The sequence below is a fragment of the Halyomorpha halys genome, unplaced genomic scaffold, assembly GCF_000696795.3.
Source record: "Halyomorpha halys isolate HHAL.00 unplaced genomic scaffold, Hhal_1.1 Scaffold396.1, whole genome shotgun sequence".
NCBI classification, from domain to species: Eukaryota; Metazoa; Arthropoda; class Insecta; order Hemiptera; family Pentatomidae; genus Halyomorpha; species Halyomorpha halys.
This window is the reverse complement of record NW_027111420.1, coordinates 599,900-614,133: the sequence shown is the minus strand read 5'-3', so window position 1 is coordinate 614,133 and position 14,234 is coordinate 599,900. Positions and strand designations below refer to the sequence as shown.

The 14,234-nt window shown below is 29.6% G+C and overlaps 1 protein-coding gene across 1 annotated transcript in view; it reads left to right on the top strand.

Annotated features, from left to right (window-relative positions):
* The first annotated feature begins 398 nt into the window (after positions 1-398).
* Positions 399-14,234, top strand: part of LOC106682216 (tetraspanin-1) — a 153,384-nt gene continuing 139,548 nt past the window's right edge. The window contains exon 1 of the mRNA XM_014422951.3: positions 399-843. Within this exon, the coding sequence (XP_014278437.1) occupies positions 414-843 (430 nt within the window). The 5' untranslated portion in view covers positions 399-413. The remainder of the gene's footprint in view (positions 844-14,234) is intronic.

Below are 14,234 nucleotides of genomic sequence, written 5' to 3'. Positions count from 1 at the left end.
TGTGTTTAATATTAGTATATTAGGAGTTAATTATATATTATATATAAAAAATTTAATCAGGTAAATAGTTTAATGAATAATGTGGTATAGTAGTAATGTTGTAAGCATATGTTAAATTTTGTTCAATTTGTTTTCCAGTAACCTGAAGATGGGAGATAACCCCTAAACGAAATAAACTATTTAAATAAAGAAGATGTGGTTATTCACCAATTTCATAAATAATTATAGTGCTGGTAATACAATTTACCTTTCTTGTAGTTGTTTATTGAGAACATCAGTTTAATTATTTAAATGAACATGAGGAATCCCTTTGATCTGGACACTGGCGCGATCGACTCGGAGCTGTCGTGCTCACTGTGACACACTGACCATAATCATGACCTTATTTTAGATTCCCTGTTTAGATAGTAAAAATGATTGGTACCCGATCACGCGAATGGTCAGAGACCCCAGTCAGTCGTCCGTTAGAAATGAAACCGAAAGCTAGTGAAGAGTCCAGTGAGGACAATGCCACTTCTGAGAATGTGGACGAGGAAACGGAAGAACAAACTGAAGGGGCCGAAGGAAAAAGCGGTGATGATGTTGAGAACACCACTGAAGAATTAGATGATCAAGAAAATACCAATGTAGAAGTGGGTGATCAAGAAAATACCAATGAAGAAGTGGATGTTCAAGAAAATACTAATGATGAACTGGAAAATAAAGAAGAAAGTGAAGCTGAATCTATTGGTGATGTAGATGATGAAAAAGAGGATGAATTAGAAGATGTGGACGAAACTGAAACGGTATCAGTGGAAGACGTGGATAATCGTGTGATGGGTGAAACCTTCATTATTCTTCCAGGTACGAGTTCTAATAATATTACATAAGCCCATTATATCATTTATCCCAATTATTGCTTAATCACCAACTGTTTGAGATTTAAGATATCTGAATGATAATCTCTTATATTAGCCCTTCCCGACTCCAGAGTTTTTTTTGCTCACTGAACTATCAATTAATTTAATCAGTGTTTAGAAATAAGACTACTGAAATCGCACGAACTTAATTTTCATAAATATATGATAAATAAAATAAAATATACCTATTTTTTATTATAAAAAATGTTTAGACAATCATATAAATGCATACTTGATTTTTAGTTATTCATTTTTTTTTTTATTTTCCTTAATGAAAAACAATTACATGGACATAAATGAAAAGTAATAGATTTATCGTGTATCAGTATTTTAATTATATTTTGGTATAAATACTTTTATATGTTTTCATAACTGTTTGATTTTAACTAATTATAAATATTATTGATTGTTCTGTGGGCAATGAACTGCGTGGTCTGACAACTCCCGATCGCTTATTGATTAGTATCATGATATAAAGACCTGATTAGAAGTCTTTCCGTGTTGTAGTATATTTGGTCATACTAGCGATAATGGGAACAGTTATTATTTTTATGTTATATTGTCCGTTATAATTCATTGAGATGATATTGCTTATCATTTCTTAAAAAAAAATTATTCATAAAATTATTTCTTTACTAGATTATAGGTGTTTATTTTCAAGTTTTATTGAAGTATATTCGAAATTAAATCGATTAGTATAGTATCATCGCACTATTCCATAATATACAGTATGAACTACCATAATATAGTGCAAGAAATAATTTAGACCGATTGTTTAGCAAAGTGGGATAACATATTTTTTATGAAGATAATTCATTGATATTTGTGAATTTTTTTTTTTGAACCTCAATATTTTGTTTTAATACGAATTTTCATAGTCTTTAATATATAGAAATTGTTGGTTCAGAATTATCGACTTACTGAGGCCTTCGATTTTTTTTTTTGTTTTCGAAAATTACAAATACTGCTATATGTGTAATATGACCCCACTAATCTACACGAAACGTAGGACTTTATAGCCTAAACTATGCTAAATTGTACAAACCGAACCTTCGTAAACAATTCAGAACTGGATGATTGAAATAACGAGTTTTTCTTAATTACAAATTGATTTTTCTATAAAGATTATAATATATTTATAAAATTTATAATATATTTATATGTGTTGAAAGAACAGAAATTCAGTTTTCCAACAGTTATAGTTACGTTATTCACATTCTGAGGAGTTATGAATTTATTTCGTGAACGAGGGATATCGGTACAGAAAAAATCAAAACAAAAAATATCTAATTTTGATCTATATGAATATTTTTATAGGGGTTTAAAAAGCGTTAACAATGATTCTGAATTTATTTTTTCTAAAAGTTACTTAAGGTTTTTGTATTTTTAAAAATTAAAAAAAAAATCCATTTAATACAATTCTACACGAAAACAAAAGAAAAAAAAAAAAAGATTGGTATATAATAATTTTTAATTTCGTATATTTACATTAAGTAAAGGTGGTGTACGATAATACAAAAATATCCTAACGTTATTTAAAATTTGTATTTCTTGTCTCCTAGAGAGCACTGGGAAGAACCCTCGAACACGTGTTTAATATTTTTCGACCTACTATCACCAAAGAAGGTTCATTGAAATCGGTGATTACAGGTAGCCCCTTATCTCTTCCTCCTTGTAAGATGTGTTTAATAATGCGTATAAAAAAAAGAGGAATTAGTAATATGGACTGAGATATAAACAATTGACGATTAAGGAGATAAACCAAATTCTGTTATATATCTTTAGCTGCTTTGAAGTTGCATACCAAAACAATTCAAGACAATTTCATCTTAAAAATATGTTTGGTGCTTGATTATTACAATATAAACCAAAATCTTCCTAACCATATTTAAATAACAATTTATTCGAATGTCTTAAGGAAGAAAATCCTTTTAATTAAAGTTATATATATAATATTTAAAAACGGATTTGTCTCAGATACTATGATATGTATATTTCATCCTGTAATCCTTTCTTGGTCTAATGATACTTTCATCTAATAAACCTTAATATTCTCTGTTTTATTTTTTTCCTTTCTTTAGAGGGAATATCTTCCCTCTTTTTATTTATTGTAACTGATGTTGTGTATTACTGCGCCCAATCACACCAAAAGCTGTTATATTAGTGAGAAAGTCTTATTGTTATTGTGCCTTCCTATTTATTAAATTGTATTACAAAAAAATAAATTGTTCAATTTTCTAGGTTTGGTATGGCCCGATATTTTTTCAGCCTTCCGAGATTCACTCATTTAATTTCTTTTCTATCGTAATAAAAATGTTAGTTATGCTCATGGTATATAGATACATAGGCAGTTTCAGAAAAATGTTCCTGATAATTATCTAGAAAACATAATTTTGATGAAACCGTTCGCGAACCTGATGTACACCGAAGTTACAGGATTACGATGCGTGTGACTAGGAATGAGATGAGAGTCTTATAATGTTCTTTACTTACTCAATCCTACGTGCTGTTTATCGTGTCTAGTATATTTTACCTATACTTAGAAATATATTTGCTATTGATTTATTGAAGATAACTGTTTATTAAATCAATAGCAAATATATTTCTACCTATACTTAGAAATATACACCTAAAATTAAATTATATGAGGAGTTTTCTATCAAAAGCTAGTATATCCTGTTTTTGAAAATTACTACAAAAAAATAATATGAAATAATATCGTGTTGAGAGTTAAAATGTTGATCTGTTACACTTTTTTGACTAGAGGAAATAAAAATTAACTTTTATTTGCCAAACAAACTTTATGTACGTGAAGTGGGTGTAATAGCTATGGGAAACTTCTCTGGGTAATATCAGTGTGACTTGAAACATTTTTTTTTTTATTTATTTAAAATTGACATTTTGGCCCAATAATGGGTTAATAATGGGCCCATAAGTTTAATGAACTTTATAAGAACTATATTGCTAAAGAACTGAGTTTATTTTAGAGAAAAAGGTAGATAATTTTTAAATATTTAGCGTGTACACTCAGACTTCCTTTTGTTATATGTTGTACATCAAGGTTTCATCCTATACTGCAGGGCTTCAACAAGGAAAAGAAAAAGTAGATACAGTTATTGTTTAGTATGGTAAGACTATAAGAACATTCGGTTATATGAAAAAGTAATATAAAAGGTAACATTATGTGTACGGTGCCTCCTACTCCATTTGTCTAATTATAACTCAATGTAATGAAACAACTCTATTTTTTATGAACCACTTTTATTATTCTACCTTAGATGTAAAATAAAATATTACAGGGTGTTCATATATGATCACATCACTAAACACTTTTTATATAATTAAGAGATATTTATATAAGAGACATTTTAAGTTTATTTTTATTATGATGCTAATATATTTTTTTGTAAAACCTTTTCACACTACTATGTTTTAATATTTTCATCTTAACAACGTTTGTATCTTGTTCCGCATAGCCCTGATGAAGCACTGAAACGTTGGTGTATAATAAATATAGTACTTTTGGTATTATTAACTAATAATACTCTAGTCTTCCGATATTCTAAAAATTATTAAAAATTGAACTGGTTTGCTTGCTTGAGAATGCGTGTGAAATTCATTTTATCTGTCATACAACGTTAAATGTGTCATTTTTATTGATACTGGTCCGATTTCAATGAATGTTTTCGTTTTGTTGAAGATATAATTTGCCTTTCAAATAACTTATACGTAATATAATACAATGTTAGATTTTGCGAAAATAAAATTATCTTTTCTTTATATCTTTACATTTATTGAAAATTTTTGCCTACTTCGGTAAATTACAGAAATACTTTTCTACATTCCGGTACCCGATTCATTACACAGGATTAGGGAGCAATGCACCTGCAAATCATAAAAATAATTAAGAAAATTGATCTTTCCGATGCACGTGTTTAAGAATAATGGGTATAACCCCTGACACTACACTGACACTCAGACCATTGGCCTTAAGAAGGTTTTTTGGACTCAGGGGACTTTGAAACGCTTAGATAAGATGAAAACTAAACATGGAAATTGTGGAACAAACAATTCATAAACATGAAATATTTTTTTACCGTGAACATATTTAGACTATACTATGATACATAGAAATAGGGGGCAGTGGTAGCAGCGTGGAAACGCGCCCGTCTACCAACCCAAAGGTTGTCAGATCGAATCCCGGTTCCATCTGGGATATTTTCAAGCATAAAATAATGCAAAACTCCCTCCGGGTATTTGTGAGGCCCGTTAGCCAATGGGTGGTACTCACAAAAAATTGGCGTGGGAGTGACGAACCCACCCTACAAAAAAACCCATATCAAGAAACATTAGAAAATACATTGCTCAAGAACCTAGACCTCCATGTTCTGACGTCCCTATGATAATATTAATAGTTTAGATTAATAAAACCTTAAACAAATAATTAAAAAAAAAAAAGAGCAGTTTATGCTCCATGCTTAAAATGTTGCTGTAACTGACAATGTTCGTTGATGCCTCACACTTCGTTGGACAAGTTATGTAATTGTTTTCCTTATACCAAGTTATCCCTTATAAATGGTAATGAGAATTGGAAAAATGTATATTTGAAAGAAGTATTTTTCAAGTAAATTATTTTAAGTTTTATTTAAAATTATTTTCTTTGTTTGGAAAGTATAATTAAAAGCTATGCCGCACTTGAACCTCATTTTAAAACCTATTTACCTATTAAACGTTTCTACTTTGAGCTCGGCATGTCCTCTTGTGAATCGAGCGACGGATGGGTCAGGTGAAGGAGTTAGTGTGTTTGGAGGTCGGGGAGACCTTCACCCTCAGTTGAGGGTAGGTCATGCAAGGCACGACCAAGTCTTCAGGGTCCAACTATAATCGATGGAGATGTTAGATATAAGGGGAGAAATGTTTAAATATCCATTCGGTGGATGAGCATCTTGGAATTTCAATTCATTCCATGAGATAATCAATCATATATTCAAATTATGAAACTTTCTTAAAGCATGAAATGTTCATGATTCGAAAATAGGAAAATCTCTTTGACGGTATTGTGTTTGCGGGTGTATCATAACCTGCTCATTTGTAGGTATGTAACTGTTTTGAGCCAAACACTTAACCTAATTTTTAATTTAGAAAAATGGAGTGTATTTCAAGAAGGAACTCTGTAGGGTCTTGGGAGACACTGAACAATGTAGCAATAAATTTATTAAAAACGTCGAATTATTTCCTCTCACGTGAATTTGATTGTTATTTTTTAAAAAATACTGGAAAAATAGAATTCCTCAGCTCTTTTATTTGATAGATCAATATTAGGTACATTTGTCAAAACTCCTTTCTGTTAATGTATTTATTTCATACGTATTTGTTATCAACGTTTTAGGATTTTCTCTCCATATTTTGGGTCAATAATGTTATCAGTGGGTACAACATTCTTTTGGTTTGTATCCATAATTCAACATTTTATGTTAAATTAAATTATTTTATAATGTAGACTGTACTGGATGCACTACTGCAATCCTTAACTTAGATTAAGAGAAGTAAGTTATAACTAGGGATAAGATTTTTATGTTTTCACATATTTTTACCTGACCATGATATCTGCGATTCCTTACCAACTATAGATGTTTCAAGACATTTCTGGGCAAAAGAAGCCATTTTTATTACAAATATTTTTGAATATTTGGCCTTTTTTACATATTTTGTTGTAAATCGCATATTTTCTGAAATATTTGTTATTTTTAACATATTTTTAGTTATTTTGTCCTGAATCACATATTTCATTAAATTATTTTTTCAATTGTAAATACATTTTTCGCAGCAATAACGTAAAATTAAAGAGAACGCAAGAAACTTAAAAGTGAAATTTATCATTTATCATAAATATTGCGTAAAAATTCTATATCTTCATATTTCAACACAAATTAAAAAGCAGTGACAATAATAAATTTTCACACAGAATTACATCGAGAATTTCTCAGAATCAATTAAAAAGAGCAAGGGTCTTATTCCTTATTATAACAAATGATGACACAGCCCCCCAGGTGATGCAGAATACCGAACTAGATGCAATGGAAAAAGCTTCATTTAAGTATGCCCCTATAACATCGGTAGATGTTGAAAGATTTTTTAGCCGGTACAAGTCCATTCTGCGGTCAAACCGACGAAGATTTTTATTTGAAAATTTAAAAATGCATTTAATCTGCAATAATCTTGTAACTGACCCTGCTGAATAATTGATTTCTTTCAAAGTTTTAAATATTTTTCTAAAGTTTTTTTTTCTTTTCCTTTTTAATAAGGATTATTCTTTATTTCCATTTATAATTTGTTTATAATTCATTCTGATTAATTATCAATCAATTAGTTTAATTACAATTACTAATTATTGTCTTGTTATTGAACAGCTATGTTTTCTCTAAGTACATTTTTTTGTACATATTTTAACATAATTTCTTTAAAATATTATTCATGTAATATATAATAAATACATATTTATGTAACTTTTTTTAAGTTATGAAATTACTAATCAATTAGTAATTTATATTCTTGAGTAATACAAAATTTATAAATGCATATTATTTTAAATATTTGACAATTTATTAGCACATATTTTGGATTTTTTAGCACATAAAAATCCTATCCCTAGTTGTAACTATTGATAGGATTGTTGATCTGGAAGATAGGAAAAGAGCCCCTAAACGATGATGAAAAATATGTTTGAAATAAAGACATTAATAGGGAGTTTACACGAAAATTCCTAATGTAAGTAAACCATATCTAATGTCAAAAATATTTAATAAGATACTTCTATACATATGTATCTTTTTTTTTATTATAGAAGTATTTAAATAGTTCTTCTTAATTATAAGGGTAATAATAACCAGGAGATTGAATGTGCTATGTTGTCTACTGAATGTGAACGTGCATGTAATGAGTTATAACATGTTAGTACGTTAGCAATATTACATCTTGTCTGAAGCAACTGTGCACAATAATTCATTGCCCAAAATTTTCCTGAATCCGTTTGGGTGATCTATATTTTTCGACAGTTTAAAGAAAATCGTAAAAACAACTATTTTCATGGTTAAATTATTATTATTTTTTATTGAAGATTTTTTGAAGATCAAATTTTGCGAAATTCGTGTTATTGAAAAAAAGAAAAGTTGTTACAGAATAATTCTGTTATAGTTACAGAAAGTATTTTGTATTTTGTTTAACTTAACTATGAGATACACTTAGGTACTAGAGTTATGTATCATCAGTACTCATTAAGTAAATATGTCTACATTTGTATACACATACAAAGATTCACAGACATATACGTATGTATAATGGGCAGAACGGCCTCTACTCGTGGCTGGCTGCAATGAGAGTTATATTAATATCCGTGCTGGTTCAGTCTGTGCTCAGCATGAAGAAGAAACTCATCGTTTTTCACGGCTCAGTGTCCGAATCTTCGGACTACACCATTGACTACTATTACCCCAAGGACTTTAAGATGTACAGTGAGTCTGAGATTGCTCTTACATGATGTACTTTTACAGTATCCAGCATGCATATTTTATGTAACTATTACCATATTATTAGTGATGTGAGGTGGAATTTATTTTGTGTATTATTATTCGATTTTTAGTTTTTATATTTTTTTTTCTCTTGAACAATTTACTTTTCTCCTGATTTTTATATGTTTCCGATCACTTATTAAGATTTGTTTATCTTATCGTATATTTTATTCTTTATTATTACATATATCACGTTTATATATTACCTTATACTGCCTATTTAGTTAGATTTATTTAATTTTATTGTGCCTCTTTGCCTTCTCCTACCAATAAGCACTGGTGCAAATACTTTTTGAAGTATGTTGTGTCTAATTATGAGGAATATTTTGCCCAGTAATCTTATTCATTTCTAAGAACTATAAAAATAAAATATTATTAGAGAAGAGAAGTTGTTAACAAAATTTATTGAATATTTACAAACCTGTTACGTATTTAATTCTGAAAACTAAACGCATAAGAAAATTATCTAAAAGGGTGCATATCTAACGGTTCTTTTAAACTTTTTCATTTTCTTTTCGGATGTTTTAAATTTTTTTTTAACTATTATAGTACCAAATAATGAGATCTTATTAGTATCTTTTTAACTTGTTTTGGTTAATGTTCTCATTTCTTGGGGGATTTAAATCGTATCTTTTCCGCAAATTCTGAATATCCTAGAGTATATCTTTTTAGTTTCTTATTAGGGTCATTTCATTTGATTTCGGTCTTTCGAAAGCCTTCAGTAAAATTAAGATTTTATCTGTATAAGAAGTTATTAAAAACTGACCTATATATGTAATAAAACCCGTCAGCTTGTCTCTGTTGTAGTGTGAATAATTCTTACTTCCTGTTCATTCCATAGTTGTACCAATAGAAGATTAATAGTTAAATATAGCTTCAGTCGCTTTTTAAATATTGCTCGATTAAACTATCTTAAAGTTTCCTCTTCTCGTTTTAAACTAATATTTCTAAAGTGATATAGGACCGTCTCTCCCCGGGGGTCTTAGCGAGGCGGGTCCGGCGGGGAAGGATTGCCTTTTTTTCACGTCGTTTTTCAATGACACCTTACTTTCTCCGATCATACCAAGGAGAGACTCAAGCCAGCTCGCCTCAAATCTTATAATCTGCACCACTTGCTCACATCACCGCAACTCTCACTGCGCCTGAAACTTAGAATCTATAAATCAACTTAGCTTCATGGTGTCCCATTTATGAGACACCTCTACAAAACCATACTGAACAGACTGCAGAACCCCTGGAAGCTCTGTCCTCCGAAAGATCGTCCGAGGGACCATGCAAAGAGGGACAGAGGGACAAGAGCAGTGTCCTCCGAGAAGATCTTCAACTCCCCACTATTGGGGAGTATATAGTATATAGATGTCCTCGACGAGGGAAGGGTTTTGGATTCTAATGTCTAAAGTCGACTTATTCACAATCTAACCAGCGGAAGGGCCCCTCCCCGTTCCAATAATTCAACTGGCATAAGCCACCAAAACACCACCTGGACCCTGCACATCACCTTAAAATAACACAAGGTAATCGTAGGAATTACAAACTACCACATATACATATAATTCCTATATGTATGTATTCAAAAACTTATTTCATGAAGGTGGTACGAAAAAAAAAATTAACGTTTTTTTTTTTAATAACTATTCATTTCAATGTTCCTGTTATTATTATTAATTGCCTTATGAAATACTATCTAATGAATCTCATGATTTCATACGCTTGGCCCATTTAAAATTTTTTAGTTCTATTTAAAAATCTTTTGAGGTTCAGTTGTAAACTTAAAAAACAACATTACAGACATTATAATGTTTCGGAACTAATATCTTTCAGGCTGAACTTAGATATTATTTGAAACAACGTTTTCTATTCAACCATGTTGAAATCTTCACACACAGTTTCATCTCATACGAGGGTGATGTGTTTAGTGTTCTCTCTAGTAATCGGTATTATATATATTTAAATAATTTAATATTCATTACTCGCAATATTGTATTTTGCAAAAATTCCGAAGATTTTGGGACTATCTTTCCGTGATGACCATGCTTGTGACTTTTATCATCACAGCTGTACGAACTGATATAGATAGTCCTAACTGGACTATCGTGGAATTCAGGAAGTTAATGAAGGAAAATGTACGCCGAGAACTGAGCTGCTCTATTTGGATCTAAACCAAATCTATTCTATAAACGAGCCAGTAAACAGTGGAGGTAGGTTTCGTATATAATCCCTTGTATTTTCCTAATTACTAATTATATATCATTATATAATTAACTATCCATTAAAATGATTGAAGCCTAATACTCTTAGTGCCTCCCTAAACCCATTATCGCAAAAATAAAACGGTACAATAAGTATTCGTCAGAATTTAAGAATAAATTCTTGAGCCTATGTATCTGCATTATGTTAATTAACATTACATTTAAAAATTATATATAAAAAACATATATTACTTTTAAAACAATTTTTTATAAACTAAAATGATGATTGTTTTTCTTTTTTCCTTTTAATTATTGAAGAAATGAGGAAAAGAAGTTTAATAATGTGAAATTTATAAAATAAGGCCGAAACGTCGCCATTATTATACATAAAATGTATATAACAAAGTTATTTGAAAATGAAACTAATTAAAAAAAATATTTTTATATAGTTTTATTTTTCACGATTGTAGTTTAATGAGGTTCAAAGAATATTTTTCCTTAATCAATGTGATTGATTATTAATAATTTAAAAATACCACGATTTAATACCACTATAAACAAAAGATACTATAATTACTAAGTTTTTTTATAATAAATATCAATTCATGTAATTTTTCAGGTATTAAGATAATAAATGTAATAAAATAATATTTTATTGAATTTTTATTTATGTATTTTTACTATTGCAATCAGGAAAAGGGGAAAAAATCTCTAGTAGATAGTCAACATGAGGAGGCCCGAATATAAATATATTTTGTCCTCTCTTTTAAATTTTTGGTAAATTGGTAAATCACTTAAATATACAGTGACTTAGTTTTTTGTTAAAATATTTTTTTTTTTTTAATTCTCGATTATTATCTGACGGTTTGTTGAAGAATAATTAACAGGCCAAATTAATGAAATATTAAAGAGATTTGGATAGAAATTGAATATAATTTTTACATAAGAGGAAGATGGTCTGGGTGTGGTAAAATAACTCAAATAGTAATTAAACTATCTATTGTGAGCCAACGTGTTTCGTTCCATTTGGCTCCGTCAGTGCTAAAAAAAATATAATCAACTAAAATAATGTAACAACGTAAGCGAATATATAACATGAAATAAAAGTAAACTACGTTATGGCTAAAAATGATTTAAAATATGTGAAATCCTATATAAAAAAATAAACAAAGTATATTTAAGAAAATAAAAACAGAATGTGGCCGTCCGTAGCTCAGATGGTTAAGCACAGGTCAATCAGTTTGAGATATGCTGCCAGCGCCGGTTCGAATACAGCCAGGGGCGTTCACTTTTTTCGTTAAGTGGCGGTCCCATAAAATGTAAAACTTGATTCCCCATCTATAGGGGTTAGTCACCTGTAGGTAACAAGACAAACTTCACCTTCGCTGTGGATTGCCTTATATTAATAAAAAAAATAGGATATATTGTGAAAAGTAAAAACAAACAAGATTTACAAAAATGTATTAGACAATTAATGAAAACGGAAATAATAAATAATAAAAAGTAGATAAAAGAGAAATACAGTTCACACTAAAAGACGGAAAAGAAGGGGAATGAGAAGAAAATGAAGGTCAAGAAAAAAGCAAATTGATAAATAAAATATGACACCCACGTTTCAGAATGACCGAAAGCTTGAGGTGGATGCAAGGCATAAACAAAATAGAAGAGTGGGGGAATTTGACGGTTAACAAGTTACATTAAATTTAAAAGAAAAAAAATATAAAGTGATATTAAAGTAAGATAATTTTAGAAAACATAAATATATATTAAATATATGTGGATATTAAATGATAATATATAAGAACGGGCGGGAAATTGTATAAAAATATATAAAGATAAAATGCAAAAAAAATAAAAGAATAGATACAATAATGATAATATAGTGAACAAAAGAAATTATACAAAATTGAATTGATGTTCAAAGGTTTTGTAAATTCATATAATAAAACTATTAATGATATAATAATTAAATTAAGTATAAGTTGGAAGTATCAGATGCATATTAAAAAAACAGATAAAAAATATGTTATAAAAAGATAAAAGATGATTAGTAAAGCTATATAATAAAAAAAAACAAAACATTCAAATAAAGCAACAATTTGTTAGTATAGTAACATTTGGAAACTATTTATTAAAAAAACAGATGAAAGATATGGAAAGTTAATAGTTAACTTCTGCATATCACATATATTTTGTATTTGACTAATTCTATAGGTCATGCCGCAGAATGTGGTTTTTTTTTTAACAGCGTTTTGGGAGAGTTTATTGAGTGACCCACACTATAGAAATGCGATAATATCTTTGGAACACGAAACAAAACTAAAACAAGTTTTTTAGTCTTTTGTTCAGAGTTAGATTTTTAGCTAAACATTATAACCTATTCGAGTACAAAATGAATTTCGTCAAAAAATGGACATAATGCATTTTGATCCGGAGCTCTTCATATGTTAATGTGTTATGGTAATTACCGTCTTGTTTTCTCATTATCTTAAGTCCGATTATTAACAAGTATAATTTGAATTCACCAAACTTGGTCAAATTCAATTTGCAAATTATGGTCAGCCGGTTATTGGACCATCGATATTTCATTTTTTCACGACTACTTGTTTCCTTTTGAAGTTCACGTTCATGTTGAACTTGGCCCATTGCGGTACCGTTGACTTTGAAGTGTTGCCTCCACTCCTGATATCACGAAGTTGTCTAATACCGTCACGAAATTATCCAACACTTGAGGACTTGTTTTCGGTGACAGCTGCCATAAGAACACTCTTAACAGCGTGTAGGTAAGGGCTTGCACGATTATTTATTAATAAATATATTATTATTGGTGGAAAGCTTGAGTGAGACTCACTTAAGACCAAATATGAATGAATAATTTATGAGATTTTATCTCATTTTAATTCTGTGGTTCCTGAGTTCAGTGGTTACTGATATGTAATAAGAACATGTTCCTGAAAAATTATGAAGCATATATGTAATGAATTTAGTTACAAAGATATAAAACTTAAATGCGTAGCGTTCGTAGAAGATAACTCAAAATAGTACAAAAACTATTCATTATAAACCAACGTTTCGTCCCACTTTACAGGGTTTCATGAAGGCTAAGTAAAACGAAATTCTAATGGTTTAACAATATTTAATACTTTTACATACCTTTGTAATAAGCCTTCTAATTTCTCGTTTTGTTATATGCTTATATATACTTTTTTATATAGTTATATTAAAATCGATCCACCATATTTTTAAATAAAATTGTTTCTTGTTTTACTTAGACCTAATGAATTCCTGTAATTTCTAGCGGAACGTAGGTGTACAATGAATGGTTTTTGTACAATTTTTAGTAAGATTTTTTTAACCACTCCATGTATTCCAGCGGTTCCTAAAGAGGGTTTTGGGGGTCCTGGAGTGCCTCAAGCATATGCCAGGGGTGCCTCGAGCAAATACCACTTTCTCGAGAGAGAGAAATACTTTATTTATCTATGCTGCCTAAATACATTAGGTTGCTATCTCACACAGCATACTTATCAATCTGTAATCGGACATATATAAATTACACATACATGGTATAATCAGAAAAA